General features: G+C 30.7%; 1 protein-coding gene and 1 long non-coding RNA gene across 3 annotated transcripts in view; both read left to right on the top strand.

Annotated features, from left to right (window-relative positions):
* LOC129941545 (PRL-1 phosphatase) overlaps positions 1-12,246 on the top strand; it is a 141,746-nt gene extending 129,500 nt beyond the window's left edge. For both annotated transcript variants that reach the window (XM_056050218.1, XM_056050217.1), the window contains exons 3-6: positions 5,638-7,199; positions 7,270-7,436; positions 10,613-10,744; positions 10,807-12,246. In XM_056050218.1, coding sequence (XP_055906193.1) covers positions 7,083-7,199; positions 7,270-7,436; positions 10,613-10,744; positions 10,807-10,918 — 528 coding nt within the window. In that variant the 5' untranslated portion in view covers positions 5,638-7,082 and the 3' untranslated portion in view covers positions 10,919-12,246. The remainder of the gene's footprint in view (positions 1-5,637; positions 7,200-7,269; positions 7,437-10,612; positions 10,745-10,806) is intronic.
* Positions 12,247-14,124: 1,878 nt separating this feature from the next.
* Positions 14,125-14,857, top strand: LOC129941546 (uncharacterized). Its single transcript, XR_008780879.1, has 2 exons — positions 14,125-14,275; positions 14,345-14,857. It is a non-coding gene; the product is annotated as an uncharacterized LOC129941546 (long non-coding RNA).
* Positions 14,858-16,617: the final 1,760 nt, after the last annotated feature.

Here is a 16,617-nt window from a genome sequence, read left to right as displayed (position 1 = left end):
TATTTTGTCATATTCCTGAAAACTATGGAAACCAGTCTGTAGTAATAATTATGAATATAACAGAACGGTGGCCGCAGCTGTAATTTAAATTGCTTGTTTTGCATCATTTATGAGATATAACATATGGAAGTTTAAAAACTGGCTACAGAAAATAAAATTTTGAATAAATGCCAACAAAAACAAAATTTTAAATTATTTTTAAAATTTTGCCAAAAAAAAATACTTATTTTTTCTTAGACTTTGTCTATAGTAGGTGGGTTCATTTATAAAAATATGTCATATGGTTGGGGAGCACTATTTTATTCGAAAATAGATAAGTTTTTGACAGACAAGCGAAACCTTGTTCAATTCTAAGGAAATTTGTATGGTCTATAATATTGAAAATGGCGCTTCACTTGAAATAGCTTAACCATATACACAATGAGGATGCAAATTACGAAAATAATGTTTTAATTAATTGTTGAGGAACAAACAATAAAGTATTTATAAAAATTGTGTAAATTAACAAAGAAAATAAAAACACATTAAATACATTTTCTATTTTAGAATTTTTATTTATTTTATAAATATATTCATTGAAAACTTATCTTATGCTTTTAAAATTGAACTTGTAAATATTTTTCTGTTGCTCGTGAAACCCTTTTTTAACCTTTTTCGAAGTTATATAACAACGGAGTTGTTTCAAAAGATAAACCAATGCAAGAGTGTCACAATTTTTCTTAGTAAAGTATTGCAAACCCTGAGAAATTAAGGTTTTATAATAGATAACTTTTGAGAATCGCATACAAATTATTATTAAAATTTAAAAAAAACGAGTTAATTAGGCTTAAGTCAATACCCTGTCATATGTATTTGTTCAAATTGTTCCATTGACATTTGATGAAGTTAAGGTCAATCTATATATACTGTGTCATCTTTTAATATTGGACAAGTTAAAACTATGCCATTACTTCAAATTAACCGACAAACTCTTCAACAACGTTTTTTTAATTATTACAAAAGTATTAGACATTTTACGACAAAGCTCGAAAAATAAAGAGAAGATTTTTGGCTGTTTTTTTTCTTGAAGAGGTAATTATAATAGGTTTACCATTATCTTGTAATTCAACATTTTTTAGACTTTTTTCTTTGGAGGCACTTGAAATATAAGATCTATGGCAAAGCCTTAGAATCTATTCAAGATCTTATGGATGAAACTCGTGAAATTATTAGCAGTCACAAATATTGGAATCGGTCATACAAATTTCATAGAAAGGATAACTATATCAACTATGTCTTTGGTAATGGCTCTTCTAAAAAAAAAAAACTATTTTTTAATATGAAAGTTTCTTATACCAAAAACTTATTCAATTTTTTTCTATAAAGAAAACATTAATCTTTTGTGCAATGATTTTCTTATGAAGTTTCTATTTTTTGATCTATTGATAATTATCAAACGTTTTGGAGGGATAAGAGTGTTCTTTAGCTTAATTGTGATGATTGTATTTCAGAAGGTACATGCTTTTCAGATTCTCCAAGACTTTTTCAATAGTACATATATACATAAATTTGTACTGGAATACGATCTTAACGCCTTTTTCAGAATACAAATTAAAAAGTAATATATTTTAACTTATGATTATTGAACAGCTTCAACTTATGTATTATTCAAAACTTCCAAGTGTCAATATTTGGCATTTTTTTAAGACATGCAATCTGTCTACAATATTCGAGGAAGTAAATCAGTTCGGTGGTTAATGTGGAAAATAATTGCACAAATGCATGACTAAGGATCCACATTCGAAATGTCTAAGTCCACAATTTTCACGTTCAGATCGAATATCGAATTCTTACAAATTGTCCATTGTCACGAATAAGACCTTTCGACCAAGAACGAAAAAAATGCTACTCTAGATATATTCTAGATTTTGTTGAATACAGCACAAATAAATTTAGAAAAGGCTCAAGTTAGAACTGCGATTATTCACAAGCGGTGTTTTTTTTCAATCTGACAATGTTTTTGCTAAAGTTGGTCTTTTTAAGAGCTGTCATTTGATTTATTTTTAGTTTTGTTTACCATCTCATAATTAGTAGACTAACTCCTGAACAACGTTTGCAAATCCTGCTAATGTACCATCAAAATAATGGTTCGGTTCACTTGGCACAACGAAACAAGGTTTGATCCAGACTTTTAATCAAGGGGGGTCACACACTTAAAATAAAGACTAGTTCTAAAGGGCCGCTTAATAATGTTCTTTAGTGTTCTGTAACTTTTTTGGAAAAATACTATATTTTCTTCTTATTGGAAAGTTACAAAAATAAAAATGCAAAAAGTCAGGGCCCCTTTTATGTAAGGCGTTTTGAAAGCCAATCCGATTGGAATCTGATATTCGATTCGTTTATGAATTTGTACTCTGTAAAATGTTGGAATCGAATAAAACAATCATCTAGTATTTTTTCTATTTATCGAATAGATTTGTCAAGTCTCGAAGTATTTCTTATGAGATTTGTCAAAGCAAAAATACAAACAAAAAGATCAAAACAAATTAGAAAGAGGACTAGGAAAAAATTCAAATTCAAATTCAGTTATTATTATCACTTAAGACATAACGCTATGACTTCTTTTACACTTCACTGCTTTACAATTTCCACATCTCTCTTTTTAATTCAAGCTAAGAAAGTTTAAGCTGATTTTTTTTATAGTCGTTTCGTTTTTTGAGTTGAAATTTGTCTTTTGCCAAGGTATATTCCAAGGTAATTCCATCATAAATTTTGAATAATATTATTATTTCCTTACTTACATATATTTTATCTATTTCACACAACTTAACACAATTTTCCTTTTGTGTCCTCTAAAAACGATCTTCGAATTGCAATTCGTTACTTCTCTTGGCTTAGAAACAAAATGTTCGTTTTCGAACGCTAATGACATTCGGAAACGCATTGCCAGGTACAAAAAATCCGAATGCGGATTTGTCATTCCGTAAGTACTACATTTCTTATCAGCATTAGAAATAAAAAGTAAAAAATATTCGTTTTCGAAAATATTTGCTTTCGAAACGCATTACAGAGTAGGGCCCCAAAAATTGAGAAAGTTTGCCAGAAAGTGTTGTCTTTTTTTCATAGGAAACAGAATCTAATCCAATTTCGGCCTTTATTTCATGGATTCTGTTATTACTATCATTTTCAGTCTTCTTACTCGTAAAGTTGAGTTTTTGCTAGAATACAAATTCTAAAAAATGAATGTTTTGCGTGAACCTTTTTGAGAGTCAAAGTCAACAAAACTTATAGAAAGTAAATGTTTGGTTCTTGTATTTAAGGAAATAAGTGATCTCAAAAGTGTTTGTTTTTAATGAAAAATCAATTTTGAAAGAAAAAAAATACAGTTTAGGAAAGCCCTACACTCTTTATGTGCGCCAAAATAATAAAACAGTTTTGAAGCGATCTTTTATTCAAGGCTTCTTCTTAAAAATCTGAATATTGGTTCGTTTTTTCAGAAAAGATATTATTTTAATAATTTTAGCCATTAACAAAGTTTTTCCAAATTCAAAATTTTATGAAAACATTTAAAATTATTACAAATATTTTAGTTGTATTTAACAGCAAAACACATTTTGGTCGAAATCGTTAAATTAATAACAACTCTTAAGATGAATTTTTTACTTATACCACTTTACTGTATAATTAAGCTTTATGTATCATATGATCCCCCCTGGATTCTCTATTGGTTAAAAGTTATATGTATTTATAAAAAGCAAATATATACAAATATAATGGGGTCCTATGATTACGCAAATCTATAAGTTTTGAATTCATGACCCCCTGGATCCGCTATTGCAACGAAACAATCAATTTATTGAAGGAAATTTTTGTTGAGCGTATTATTTCGTTTCGTCGGCTTGTGGTGTGGGCTCCAATATCGTGCGATTTAACATTGCTGATAGGCTTTTTTATGTGCCCCAATTGCTGCAAAAAGTGGTCGAAAATTGAGGTGGCTACTTCCCCTAAATCATTTTTAAAACACAAAGTCTTTATCTTTAACAATTTAAGTCTGAATTCTTGACCAAAGCGTTAGATTACATAATAATCTTTTTATTTCTTCTTTTAAAACAACACTTCTAAAAAACCCTTTAAACATAAAAAAGAAACACTTCCAACGAATTTTTACTATTTTGAAAATCATCAAAAAACTGGTATTTCTAATTTGTAAAAAAGACTATTTTTGATGCCTCAATATTTAAGATTTGACCATCCACCTCGTTTTGAACACATAATTTAACTATGTAGTTTCTAATAAATATAAATTTAAAAAAAACTGACTTTGTCATCAACATTTTATAGGATTATCCATTTTGCAGTTTCAAATAAAGTAAACCTAAATAAAACACATATAAAGTATTTTTTTTTCATATTTCTTTTTATTATAAAGTTTTAACTTTGACGTTATATATGTGAAACACTTCATCATTAAAATGGCCACCACGAGAATTGTTGCAAGCACCGATTCTTTTTGGGTAATTTTCGACCAATTTTTGACACATATTGGGGGGGTATCACAGCCATTACTTGACGAATGTTAGTTTTCAAGTGCTCAAGAGTTAAAGGTTTATGCGCAAAAACACGGTCTCTTGCGTAGTTCCATAAAAAAGAAGTCAGGCGGTGTCAAATCGCATGAGCTTCGTGGCCAGTTGATACCACGGCGAGAAATTACGAGGCCAGTAAATTGATCTTGCAAACTTGCAACACAGCAATGTTATCTCATGTTATGTGGCATGTGGCACCGTCTGGTTTAAACCACATATTCTCCAAGTCGTAGTCTTCAATACCAGGCACAAAAAGTCGGTTATCATATGACTATAACGCTCCAAATTGACGGTGAGAGTCGTTGTAGTAATCGAAGGAGTAAAGTCCAATCACACCTCCGGACTAAAGAACGCTCTAAATAGTGACTTTTTGTGGATGTAATAGTATCTCTTTAATTGCTTAAGGATTCTCAGAACCCCAAATACGACAATTTTGTTTATTAACATACCCACCGAGTGAAAAATGTGCTTCGTTCATGAAGAAAATTTTTTTCTAAAATTCGCCGTCCACCAACCTGTTGTTAAAGCACCCATTCGACATATCTACGATGTTGTAAAAGGTCAGCTGGCTTCAGTTGTTGTGTGAGCTGAATGTTGGTGTAGATTCCAATGCAAAATACGCCATAATATAGTCCTTATTCCTAAAGGAATCGACACATTCGGGTCTTTGGTAACACTTTCGCTTACAGCACCGATATTTACAGAAGTACGAGCGGAACGATGATGCACAGGCCTTGCAATATCTGTAACAACAAACCAGTCTCTTTAAATTTCTTCACGAATTTTCCAATTGTTGGACGATTATGTAAATCATAATCTTAAAGTTCGATGTGTGGCTGTTGCAGAATTACCATTTTCGTAGTAGGTTTTAACAATTTTGCTCGATAGTTAAGCAATCCATTTCCGTAAATGTCAGACTTTCAACTAAAACAAAAATTGGTTTTACAACTTAGTTTGACAGATGACGAATTCCAGCCCTTTACTTTTGAAACCGCAAAATGGATAACCTGTTATAATAAAATTAGTTTTAAAAAAATGCATTTCTAATTTTTCAATTCCTTTTTTTTCTTTCCAGGTGACTTAAAAAAAATCACCTCAAAAAACGGGGGAGTGCGAGAGTGGTGAAGAGAGCAATTGAGCGCGTGCGCGATTCAGAGTAGATACATCAATAAAAAACAAAAAATAATTATTTTTCAATCATTAGATCATAATTTAAATCAACAACAAATCTCTCTATCAAGTAGTTCATTTTTAAAAATTCAAAAACCAAAATCAATAATTTCCATTTGTATAATCATATTGCAAAAACAAAAACAAAACGCATATCAACGATCGTTACACAAAATCTTAAAACTAAATAAAAGAAAAACAACCGGGAAATATCGGTTGAAGCGTTTTAAATTTCAATTCAAAATCAGAAATCCCTTTTTTTTCTTTTGTTTTCTTATTTGATTTTATTATTATTAAATTAAAAAATTAATTAAAAAAAAACAGGGTTAAATTATCTCTCTTAAAGAAAACAATACAATTGAATGAATATTTATCTGTGTCAGCTTAACAACATTTAATCAGTAATTATAAAACTATTTAAAAGTTCATGAGATACACTAACAAAACTCTTGAAAGAAATTAAATAAAAATTGTTATGGGTGATAAATAAAAACAATAATATTAAGAATTTTCTAGCAATTTATCAAACAAAAAAAACGCAAAGTAATAATTTTGTTTTCTATTTTTTCATTTTCCTAAAAAAAACAACAAACATTTTTCTACTTAATAACTTTTTTGTTTATAAGTTAGAAGCCATTTTCAACTAAAGGCCTTCAAAAGAAAAACAGATAAATATAAATAAAAGTATATATTTTTATCTCACATTTAATAAAACAACAGATACGTATATATTTTTACAAAAAGAAAATTAAAAACAAACAAAAGAAAAAAGATCAATTTATATTTTTTTAACAAAAGAATAACTTTTCCACAAAAACCGTCTCGTCTCTCGTCGAAACAGAACAAACAAATTCTCCAAAACTCTCAGTAATTTAGCTGACGAAATAAATTGAAAAGAAAAACAAAATTAACAAAAGAAAACTAACTATTTTTGTTTTTGTAATTTATTATATATTAAAATATATATTATAAAGTATAAATTATTAAGAGTATATAAAACTGAAGATAAACTAATTATTTAATATTTAAATTTAAAGTAATAAAAACAAAAAAGGACTGCAATAATTACTTAATATTAAAAATAAACTTAAAAAAAAACTAAACAAGTCAAACTACGCACGCGTGAATCGAAAATAAAATAAATTACTTAATTAATTTATTTATTGATATAAAACAAAAAAACAAAAACAATCTGTAAACAAAACTTCATAAACAAACAGAAAAACAATTTAAACAAACAACAAATCACACACAAAACATAAAACCAAGAAGCCAATCAACGAAACAAACAAGCAAAGCAAAAGTTTGTTTTTTCCTTATTTTTCTATTCTGAACGCGAATTTTTTATTGATGAGCAACATGCGCCAAAAGGACATCCGACCAGCACCCGCTCTTATTGAGTTTAAAGGGATGAAATTTTTGATTACAGATCGACCATCTGATCTTACCATAGCACATTATATTTTGGTGAGTAGATATGATATTTTGAAGTTTAAGAATTTTATAAATTTACATGTGTATATTGTTTTTGTTACAGGAATTGAAGAAAAATAATGTTAGCACAGTTGTACGTGTTTGCGAACCAAGTTATAAAACTGATGAACTTGAGTCTCAAGGCATTGTTGTTAAGGATTTGGCATTTGAAGACGGAACACCACCGCCACAAAATGTTGTCGATGAATGGTTCGAAATATTGAAGCAAAAGTGAGTAATAGTTGTAGAAAATTTTTATTTTATAAGCTTGACAATAATCAGAATGAGAAAGCTCATTCAACAATTCCAAATTTTAACTCAATGAAGTTGCTTTTACTGTAGAGTCCGTCCTCTATTTACCATAAAACTTTATCTTTGGGTTTAAGAATGCTTAACGAGCGCACTTGTTCCAGAAAAGATGGCGTTCAATGTTCCATTAAAATAGTTTAGGATTTTCCAATATGTTTTATTTTAATATTATAAAAAAAACATTCTTTAGGAAAATTCAATGTATGTGTATTTCATTGTAAGAAGAAGTCATTCACATTCACAATGAAAAAGTCAAATCCCCGGCACGGTTACGGTTGCAGATTCAAATTCGAAGGTCTATGTGTCTTTGATACGAATTCCATCTTTAACGCCTAATATCGACTGTGGAGCATTGGAATAGATTTTACTATTGATGTTAACCCAAAGAAAAAAGTCTAAAGGGTGTTGGATCCCAAGATCTAACTGTCCAATTGTAATCGGGTCTTGGAGAAATGGCTTAAGAATGCTTAACGAGTGCACTTGTTCCAGAAAAGATGGTATTCAATGTTCTATTAAAATAGTTTAGGGTTTTCCAACCATATGTTTTATTTTGATATTAAAGAAAAAAAAACATTCTTTAGGAACAATCAATGTATGCATATTTCATTGTAAGAAGAAAGACGAAGTAATTCACAATGAAGAAGTCAAATCCCCGGCACGGTTACGGTTGAAGATTCTTATCAATGTCATGATATTTTCCATGACAAATTCCAAGGGCTGTATGTCCTCAATAACTTTACGAATTCTATCTTTAACGCCTAATATCGATTGTGGAGCATTGGAATAGATTTTACTATTGATCTTAACCCAAAGAAAAATGTCAAAAGGGTGTTGGATCCCAAGATCTAACTATCTAATTGTAATCGGGTCTTGGAAAAATAACACGATCAAGAAACTATTTTTTCTTTGCAAGATATGTGATTGAAACGTATCATTGGTAACAAAATACTTCAAGAAACCAATGAAAGATGGAAAAGCCTTAGAATCTGTGCCACAGCTAGGAAATGTTGTCTCAAATTCGACAAACTAGGCAAAAAATCCTACTGCTTGTAAGCATAATAACAGTTCGCAACCTGTTGGGTTACCATAAAATGAAAACGTAGCTTACTACCGATGACATGTGCAAAGGATGCAGTGATATGGAAGACCAAGAAGACACAGCCCACTTCTTCTGTCCCTGCCCAGAAATATGTCACACTAAAAAATAATTCTTAAGCAGACACTTTTTCCATAATCTTAAAAAACTCAAAGATATTGCAGGAAGCAGCTTATTAAGCTTGATCACAGCCTTTTAATAGCATTGATCTAAGTGTGGCTATAACGTCGTCAATCGCTACCTCATAAACCTAACCTAACTTAAACTATTACAAATTTTTCTGTGGAATAGCACATAGCACATTTTTTCTTCTATTGTTTTAATCAGGAAAAAAACTTTAAAATTGAACTCTTAAAAACACTTTTCTTTGCCACTTGTGAGCGTTGTGAACAAAGTTGGCTTCTGTGATCCAATAATCATTCAAACGTTGTACATTTTTGAATGAAACAATTGTGGTGCCAAGTGGTTATAAATATCAATATGTAGGTTATACGTTAAAATAAGCTTTAAACTTACATATTAATGAATATTAGTTGTACATATGTAAACTATTTAGTCAGCTAGCGATTTTGAGATCTCAAAAAGTGTGCACTCCATCAAATAAATGAAGTTACATTTATGTTTCTAGGTTTTTACAATAATTCCGCTAATACAGAAAATGTACCAAAAAGGTCTATGACAAAATGTAATAAATTTAGTTAGAGGGTTGTCAGTTGCAGTGACCACCTACGTTTACTTTTTTCTTAAAAAAAATAAGATAAAAATCAAAGTATCAAAATATCGAAAAATTACTTATTCAAAATCAATAAAATTCTACCTACCACTTAAATAAAGGGTTTGCAACCTCTGTTTTTAAATACATAAATTAGGTGTCGCAACAGCTCTTAGAGAACCTAACTTAGTGGCTAACAACTCTCAATCATTTTTGTGTGTGAAAAATGCCAGGGGTGGAGAGGATCTAAAGGTTTGATGCCAAATCCGAACGTATAATTTGAGAAAACACTTTCAAGACAAGAATTACTCCTGGTGGATTTGTCAATTCCTCACCAGAAAAGAACATAAGGTAGCACAGGCAGTTATTGAACCCAAGGCCTGTGGCATGACAGTCCTGAGGTACTAAACCTGTACTACTGATTGTTATAGTACTTATGTCTACTCGTTGAATGTCTTATGAGTGCATTTATTAAAAACGTACATAGTTTCTCGGGCTCGGATGTAATAAGTCTAGTGTTAAAAATTCAAACTTTGAATTTTGAACTTACGCGTAAATGAATCGCAATCATACAAATTATTTAAGCTATGACATCAAATTACTCTTGGAGGAATAGTGAATTCCTAGCCAAATACATGCGAAAAGATTTCAAGGTATCACAGCAGTAATTGAACCCAAGACATGACAGCTCTGGCGTGCTAACCATCACGCAACGGGTACTGAACCTGTGCTTTTGATTCGTTGAATGTTTTATGAGTGCATTCTTCGGAAACGAACATTTGTACATAGTTTTCCGGGCTCGGATGTGATAAACCTAGTGTTATGGGTTTTGATATTACCATAAAACAAATCGGTTCGGAGTTTCTGTTGTTTTGATTGATTTATAATTTTCATAACATAAACCTTCCATCCATACACAATAATTACCAGAGTTTATAATTACACTAAAGTATTGGAAAGAAATATAAATTGATTATTAATCCATACCAGTGTAAAAACAACTTCTCCAATTCATCGACATAGGGGAATAATTTAAAGATATTCAAACAAAATGTCTCTGGGACCTTAATAAAATGTTAAATCCAACAAATTCAAGTTAAACGTCAGCCACTACTCTTACTAGCACCATCCCAATAAGAATTAATGAAATAAATTCAAAATTTTATCTCCACCTGGATAAATTAAAATTTAAACCATCATCATTTTCATATTTAAGTGAGTTATCATCATCATCCTACCATTATTTCCTCATATAGAATACTAATATTTTATTTCATATATTACTTCCAGCTATCAACAAAATCCTGAAGCATGCGTTGCTGTTCACTGTGTAGCTGGCCTAGGTAGAGCACCAGTTTTAGTTGCATTGGCGTTGATCGAACTTGGTCTCAAATATGAGGCAGCTGTCGAAATGATCAGAGAGTAAGTTTATATTTTGAATTTTTGTTAAAAAATCAACATAATTACCTTTTTTCGTTTTTTAGTAAACGGCGAGGCGCTATTAACGCTAAACAACTCTCCTATTTAGAGCGGTATAGGCCAAAGTCAAGGCTTAAGCACAAAAATGGCCACAAAAATTCATGTAGCGTGCAATAGATATCAAAATAAAATTCCCACCAGATAAAAAGTGTTCATTTTAACCGATAAACAAACAAGAAAAATAATAATTATTTAAACAAAAATCAAAAAAACAACTTAATGAAGCAACCTATCCAAAAGAAACAACACAAAAATCACTAATTCAGTTGAGAAAGAAAGAGTTTGTGTTTTTTGTTTGTTAAGAAATAATGTGGAAAAGAATATCGGTTGAAAAGTAGAAAAACATGAAAAATAGTAAAATATTTAACTATAAAACCAATGATTGTATCAAAATGAAATACTTGCAATTAACAAAAACAATTATCTTCCCTCTATAAACCCAACCCAACTCTCCACAATAACCCTCTGTATTTGCGCATCACTATTCAATTGTTATTAAAACAAAAATCCTCTCTCTCTCCCCAAAATAAATAATGGTTTCTCTCGTTTGTATTAGTTTTTGCTTTTGATTAATATTTTCTTTTCTTTTTCAACTTAATAAATAAATGTATTGTAAATTTTATTTTTGTGTTAATAATTTAATTTAAAAACAAAAGAATATAAACAAATCGTTGTACCCCCCTTAATTAGAATACGAATTATTTAAAAAGATAATCTAATGAATAAACATTGTATAAACAAATCAAATCCTTCCACATGATAATTTTTTTGCGGATGGGATACATTTCTAAACAAGAAATAAAGAAAAAAATAACTTAAAATTATATAAATTAAAAAAAGAAAACAAGCAAACAAAATGAACAACTGAATGAATATTAAATTAAATGTGAAGCTATAAAACAAAAATATATAGTTAGCTATTAATTTTTTAGGAAATCCAGATTTTGAAAAAAAAACTAATAAATGGAAAACCTCTAATGGACACACATTATTTAGCAGTAATATATTTAAAATAAACAACAAAATATTAACAATCCAATGTTAAATTAATGAAATATAAAATGAACAGACAAAATACACCACTCTCCACACTCGTAATATAACATCTAATCAATTGCATATAAGTAAATAAAAACTAAATATCACAATAGAACATCAACTAAATATTTATCTAGAATATTTGCTCTCCTTATCTCCCCCCAAAAATAACAATAATGTTAAAACAAAACAGAAATTTAAGGAGAAATAATTCATTGGAAATTATATTTATAACTAAACTCACTCACGTAGAAATAAATTTAAAAAATTAAAACAAAATACAAAAAAAAAAAACAGAAGGGAAAAAGAAAGATTTTCAAAGGCAAAATTTATTAAAAATGAGGTCTAGACATTGAAAGAACAAAATAAATTAAAATAAAACAAGTGAAAAAATATAATACAAATAATTATTAAATGAAATGAAACAAAAAAGAAAATAAAAATAAAAACTATACGGAAAAGAAACACTTTTTATATTATTATATATATTATACATTATTATAAATTAATTAAATAATTAAAACAACAACAGAAACAAGGAGAAAAAGAAAATTATAAAAAAATGATAATAAAGAAAAATCAAATAAAAAATTTAAAAAATACAATTTTGTCGAGTTTTATTTTAGAAAACTAAGATATAATTTATTTTTGTTAAATAGGAATGCCAATGTGAGAAAAATGTAATGATATTTAAAAGTGAACAAAACTTATTTTTATTTAAAATGTTTGTGAACTAACAGTAGTAGATAACGTTGACACCAGAAAGTAGTTCTCAAGTTGGACATATATGTAGTAGATAGAATTTGAAATTAAGACATCGTTTTATGATATTCAGACCTATGTGGCATTCATCAATTGCTTTGGTCGACAAAGTTGCGTTTTTTTTTTTGTTGGTGCACAAACAAACCAATACAGGATTAAGATGTCTTTAATTCAGATTTTTAAAGTATGCCATTCTAAAATTGCTAAAGACAACCAAAAGGGGGTTTTTTAAGGCTAAGTTAAAAACTATCAATTTTATTATGCTTTACAAAGTACAAACCTCTATATAATAAATAAAATTCTACCTACCACTTAAATAAAGGGTTTGCAACCTGTGCTTTTAAATAAATAAATTAAGTGTCGCAACAGCTCTTAGAGAACCTAACTTAGTGACTTACAACTCTCAATAATTTTTGCGTGTAAAAAATGCCAGGGATGGAGAGGATCTATAGTTTTAATGCTTAATCCGAAAGTATAATTTGAGAAAACACTGTTCAGGACAAGAAACACTCCTATTGGATTTGGTAATTCCTCGCCAGAAAAGAACATAAGGTAGCACAGGCAGTTATTGAACCCAAGACCTTTGGCATGACAGTCCTGAGGTACTAAACCTGTGCATTTGATTGTTATAGTTCTTATGTCTGCTCGTTGAATGACTTATAAGTGCAATTATATAAAACGTACTTAGCTTCTCGGGCTCGGATGTGATAAGTCTAGTGTTAAAAAACCCAATCATTGGAGTTTGATCTTACGCGTAAATAAATAGCAATCATAATCATTATCAAAGATATAACATCAAATTACTTTAGAGGAATTTCCAATTCCTCGCCAAATTTAGTACCAGTGAAAAGAACTTATGGTATCACAAGCAGTTATTGAATCCAAGACATGACAACTCTGCCGTACTAACCATCACTCCACGGGTACTGAACCTATGTTTCTGATTCTTATAGTACACTTATGTTTATTCGTGGACTGTTTTATGAGTGCATTCTTCGAAAACGAACATATGTTCTGGGCTCCGATGTGATAAGTCTGGTGTTATTGGTTTTGATATTACCGTAAATCAAATCGGAATCATAAACATTCTCTAAACTATAACAAATTACGATTCGGAGTTCATGTTGTTTTGATTAATTTATAATTTTCATAACATAAACCTTCCTTCCATACACACTAATTACCAGAGTTTATAATTGCACAAAAGTATTGGAAACAAATATAAATTGATTATTTTAATTCATGCCAATTCATTGATATAGAGAAATAATTTAAAGTTATTTAAACAAAATATCTCTGGGAGCTTAAAAAAATTGTAAATCCAATCAATTCAATTTAAACGTCAGTCACTACTCTTACTAGCACCATCCCAATAAGAGTTAGTGAAATAAATTAAAAATTTTAACCTGCACCTGGATAAATTAAACTTTAAACCATCATCATTTTCATATTTAAGTGAGTTATCAACATCATCCTACCATTATTTCCTCATATAGAATACTAATAAGAATACTAATATTTTATTTCATATATGACTTTCAGCTATCAACAAAATCCTGAAGCATGCGTTGCTGTTCACTGTGTATGTGGCCTAGGTAGAGCACCAGTTTTAGTTGCATTGGCGTTGATCGAACTTGGTCTCAAATATGAGGCAGCTGTCGAAATGATCAGAGAGTAAGTTTAAATTTTGAATTTTCTTAAAAAAAACATCATACTTACCTTTTTTGTTTTCGTTTTTTTTAGTAGACGGCGAGGCGCTATTAACGCTAAACAACTCTCCTATTTAGAGCGGTATAGGCCAAAGTCAAGGCTTAAGCACAAAAATGGCCACAAAAATTCATGTAGCGTGCAATAGATATCAAAATAAAACTCCCACCAGATAAAAAGTGTTCATTTCAACCGATAAACAAACAAGAAAAATAATAATTATTTAAAAAAAAAATCAAAAAACAACTTAATGAGCAACCTATCCAAAAATCAAAACGAAAAACACTTATTCAGTTGAGAAAGAAAGAGTTTGTGTTTTTTGATTGTTAAGAAATAATGTGGAAAAGAATATCGGTTGAAAAGTAGATAAACATGAAAAATAGTAAAATATTTAACTATAAAACCAATGATTGTATCAAAATGAAATACTTGCAATTAACAAAAACAATTATCTTCCCTCTATAAACCCAACCCAACTCTCCACAATAACCCTCTGTATTTGCGCATCACTATTCAATTGTTATTAAAACAAAAATCCTCTCCCTCTCCCCAAAATAAATAATGGTTTCTCTCGTTTGTATTAGTTTTTGCTTTTGATTAAATTCTCTTTTCTTTTTCAACTTAATAAATAAATGTATTGTAAATTTTATTTGTGTGTTAATGATTTAATTAATTAAGTGGCTTTCCAAGATGGAAACGGACACACTTAGGCCAGTTTAATGGCTCATTGTGATACCACATGAATCTTGAGGCTTCCTCCTAAGCTCAATGGAACCAGCTAGAGTCCCTTACGAAACGTGAGAGGCTGATTATACTGATATGATTTAGATCGTTTAGATCGTTAGAGAAGAATTCTCCTAGGTAATTCTTGCGTTTTCGAGCTAGAGCAGGGCATGTGCAGAGAAGATGAAGAACCGTTTCTTCCTCTTCCTCGTCCATACAGCTTCTGCAAAAGTCATTTGAGAATACGCCTAGTCTCGTGGCGTGCTTTCCTATTAGACAGTGCCCGGTTATGACACCTATTATCGAGCTTATATGCGATCTGCTTAGAGAGAGCAAGCACATTGAACGTTTTATATCCAAAGTTGGCCAGATGTTTTTTGTGGCTTGACACGTGGAGATGTTGTTCCACCTGGTGCCTGCCCTCCTCGCAGCGTCTTGCATTAGCAACAGTTTAGAAGTAGCGATTGGTATGCCAGTACTTGCCGAACGTGGTAGGATGGGCTGTACTGTACCGTTCCTGGCGAGTTCATCTGCCTTACAGTTACCTGGAATGTCTCTATGGCCCGGCACCCAGCAAAGGTGAATATTAAACTGTTGCGCCATCTCCATTAGAGATGATCGACAGTTATGGACTGTTATAGAGTTTGTAGAGACAGAGTCCATAGATTTGATAGCGGCCTGGCTGTTAGATAAAATACGGATATCAGATGTTGATATCACGTTTTCTTTGAGCCAAGACAAGACTTCCTTTATCGCCAAAAGTTCCGCCTGGAACACGCTACAATGATTGGGAAGGCGGAATGAGAGACTTAATTTCAGTCGTTCAGAGTACACACCTCCACCAACCCCTTCTTTGGTTTTTGAGCCATCTGTGTAAAAATGGATTGACTCGTCCTCCAAGAATGTCCTATCCTCCCAAAAAGATCTGGTAGGTATAGAAATCTGGAAGTTTCTGTCGAATTGTAGTTGGGGGATGGTGTAGTCTGTGTGCTTTGGAATTGGTTAGAATTACGGAGTGGCCAATGTTGTTGTTAGTCCACTGCGACGAAGCATTGAGGCGAATAGCAGAGCTTGCAGCTATTTGTTTGCTAAATATGTCAAGAGGTGTAAGGTAGATTACCACTATCACCTTTTCATAATGATTTGAGTCCATGCTTGTGAAATTGTTAAGGTTGTTGGTTATGTGAACTGTTGCACCTGAATCAATAACCCAACCATTATACATCCTGTCACTCAAACCAAAACAATATTCATTGGAAGAAGTTACGGTGTTGACTTTTCCTTGTTTCTTAGAATTTTTCCATTGGATGTATTTGCGGCAATCTTTCTTCATATGACCCTTTTCATTACAAAACAAACATTTAGTAGAATAGTTCTAATATTTATTAGATACCTTCAGTTCAGTATTATCATTTTCCTGCCTTGAAAACTCTTCTAGTAACTTTGCTTCTACTAGATCCAAAGTTAATGCAGCTTGGTATCTGGTTTCAACAGCTGTAACAATTGTATTGCATGACCTGAGCAGACTGCTTAAAACCATTGCAATAGTCCAACTTTCCGACAGTTGATCTTCACGCAATGCTGTT

This window comes from Eupeodes corollae, chromosome 1 (genome assembly GCF_945859685.1).
Source record: "Eupeodes corollae chromosome 1, idEupCoro1.1, whole genome shotgun sequence".
NCBI lineage: Eukaryota > Metazoa > Arthropoda > Insecta > Diptera > Syrphidae > Eupeodes > Eupeodes corollae.
Note: the sequence above shows the minus strand (reverse complement) of the source record. Positions and strands in the feature narration are given on the sequence as shown.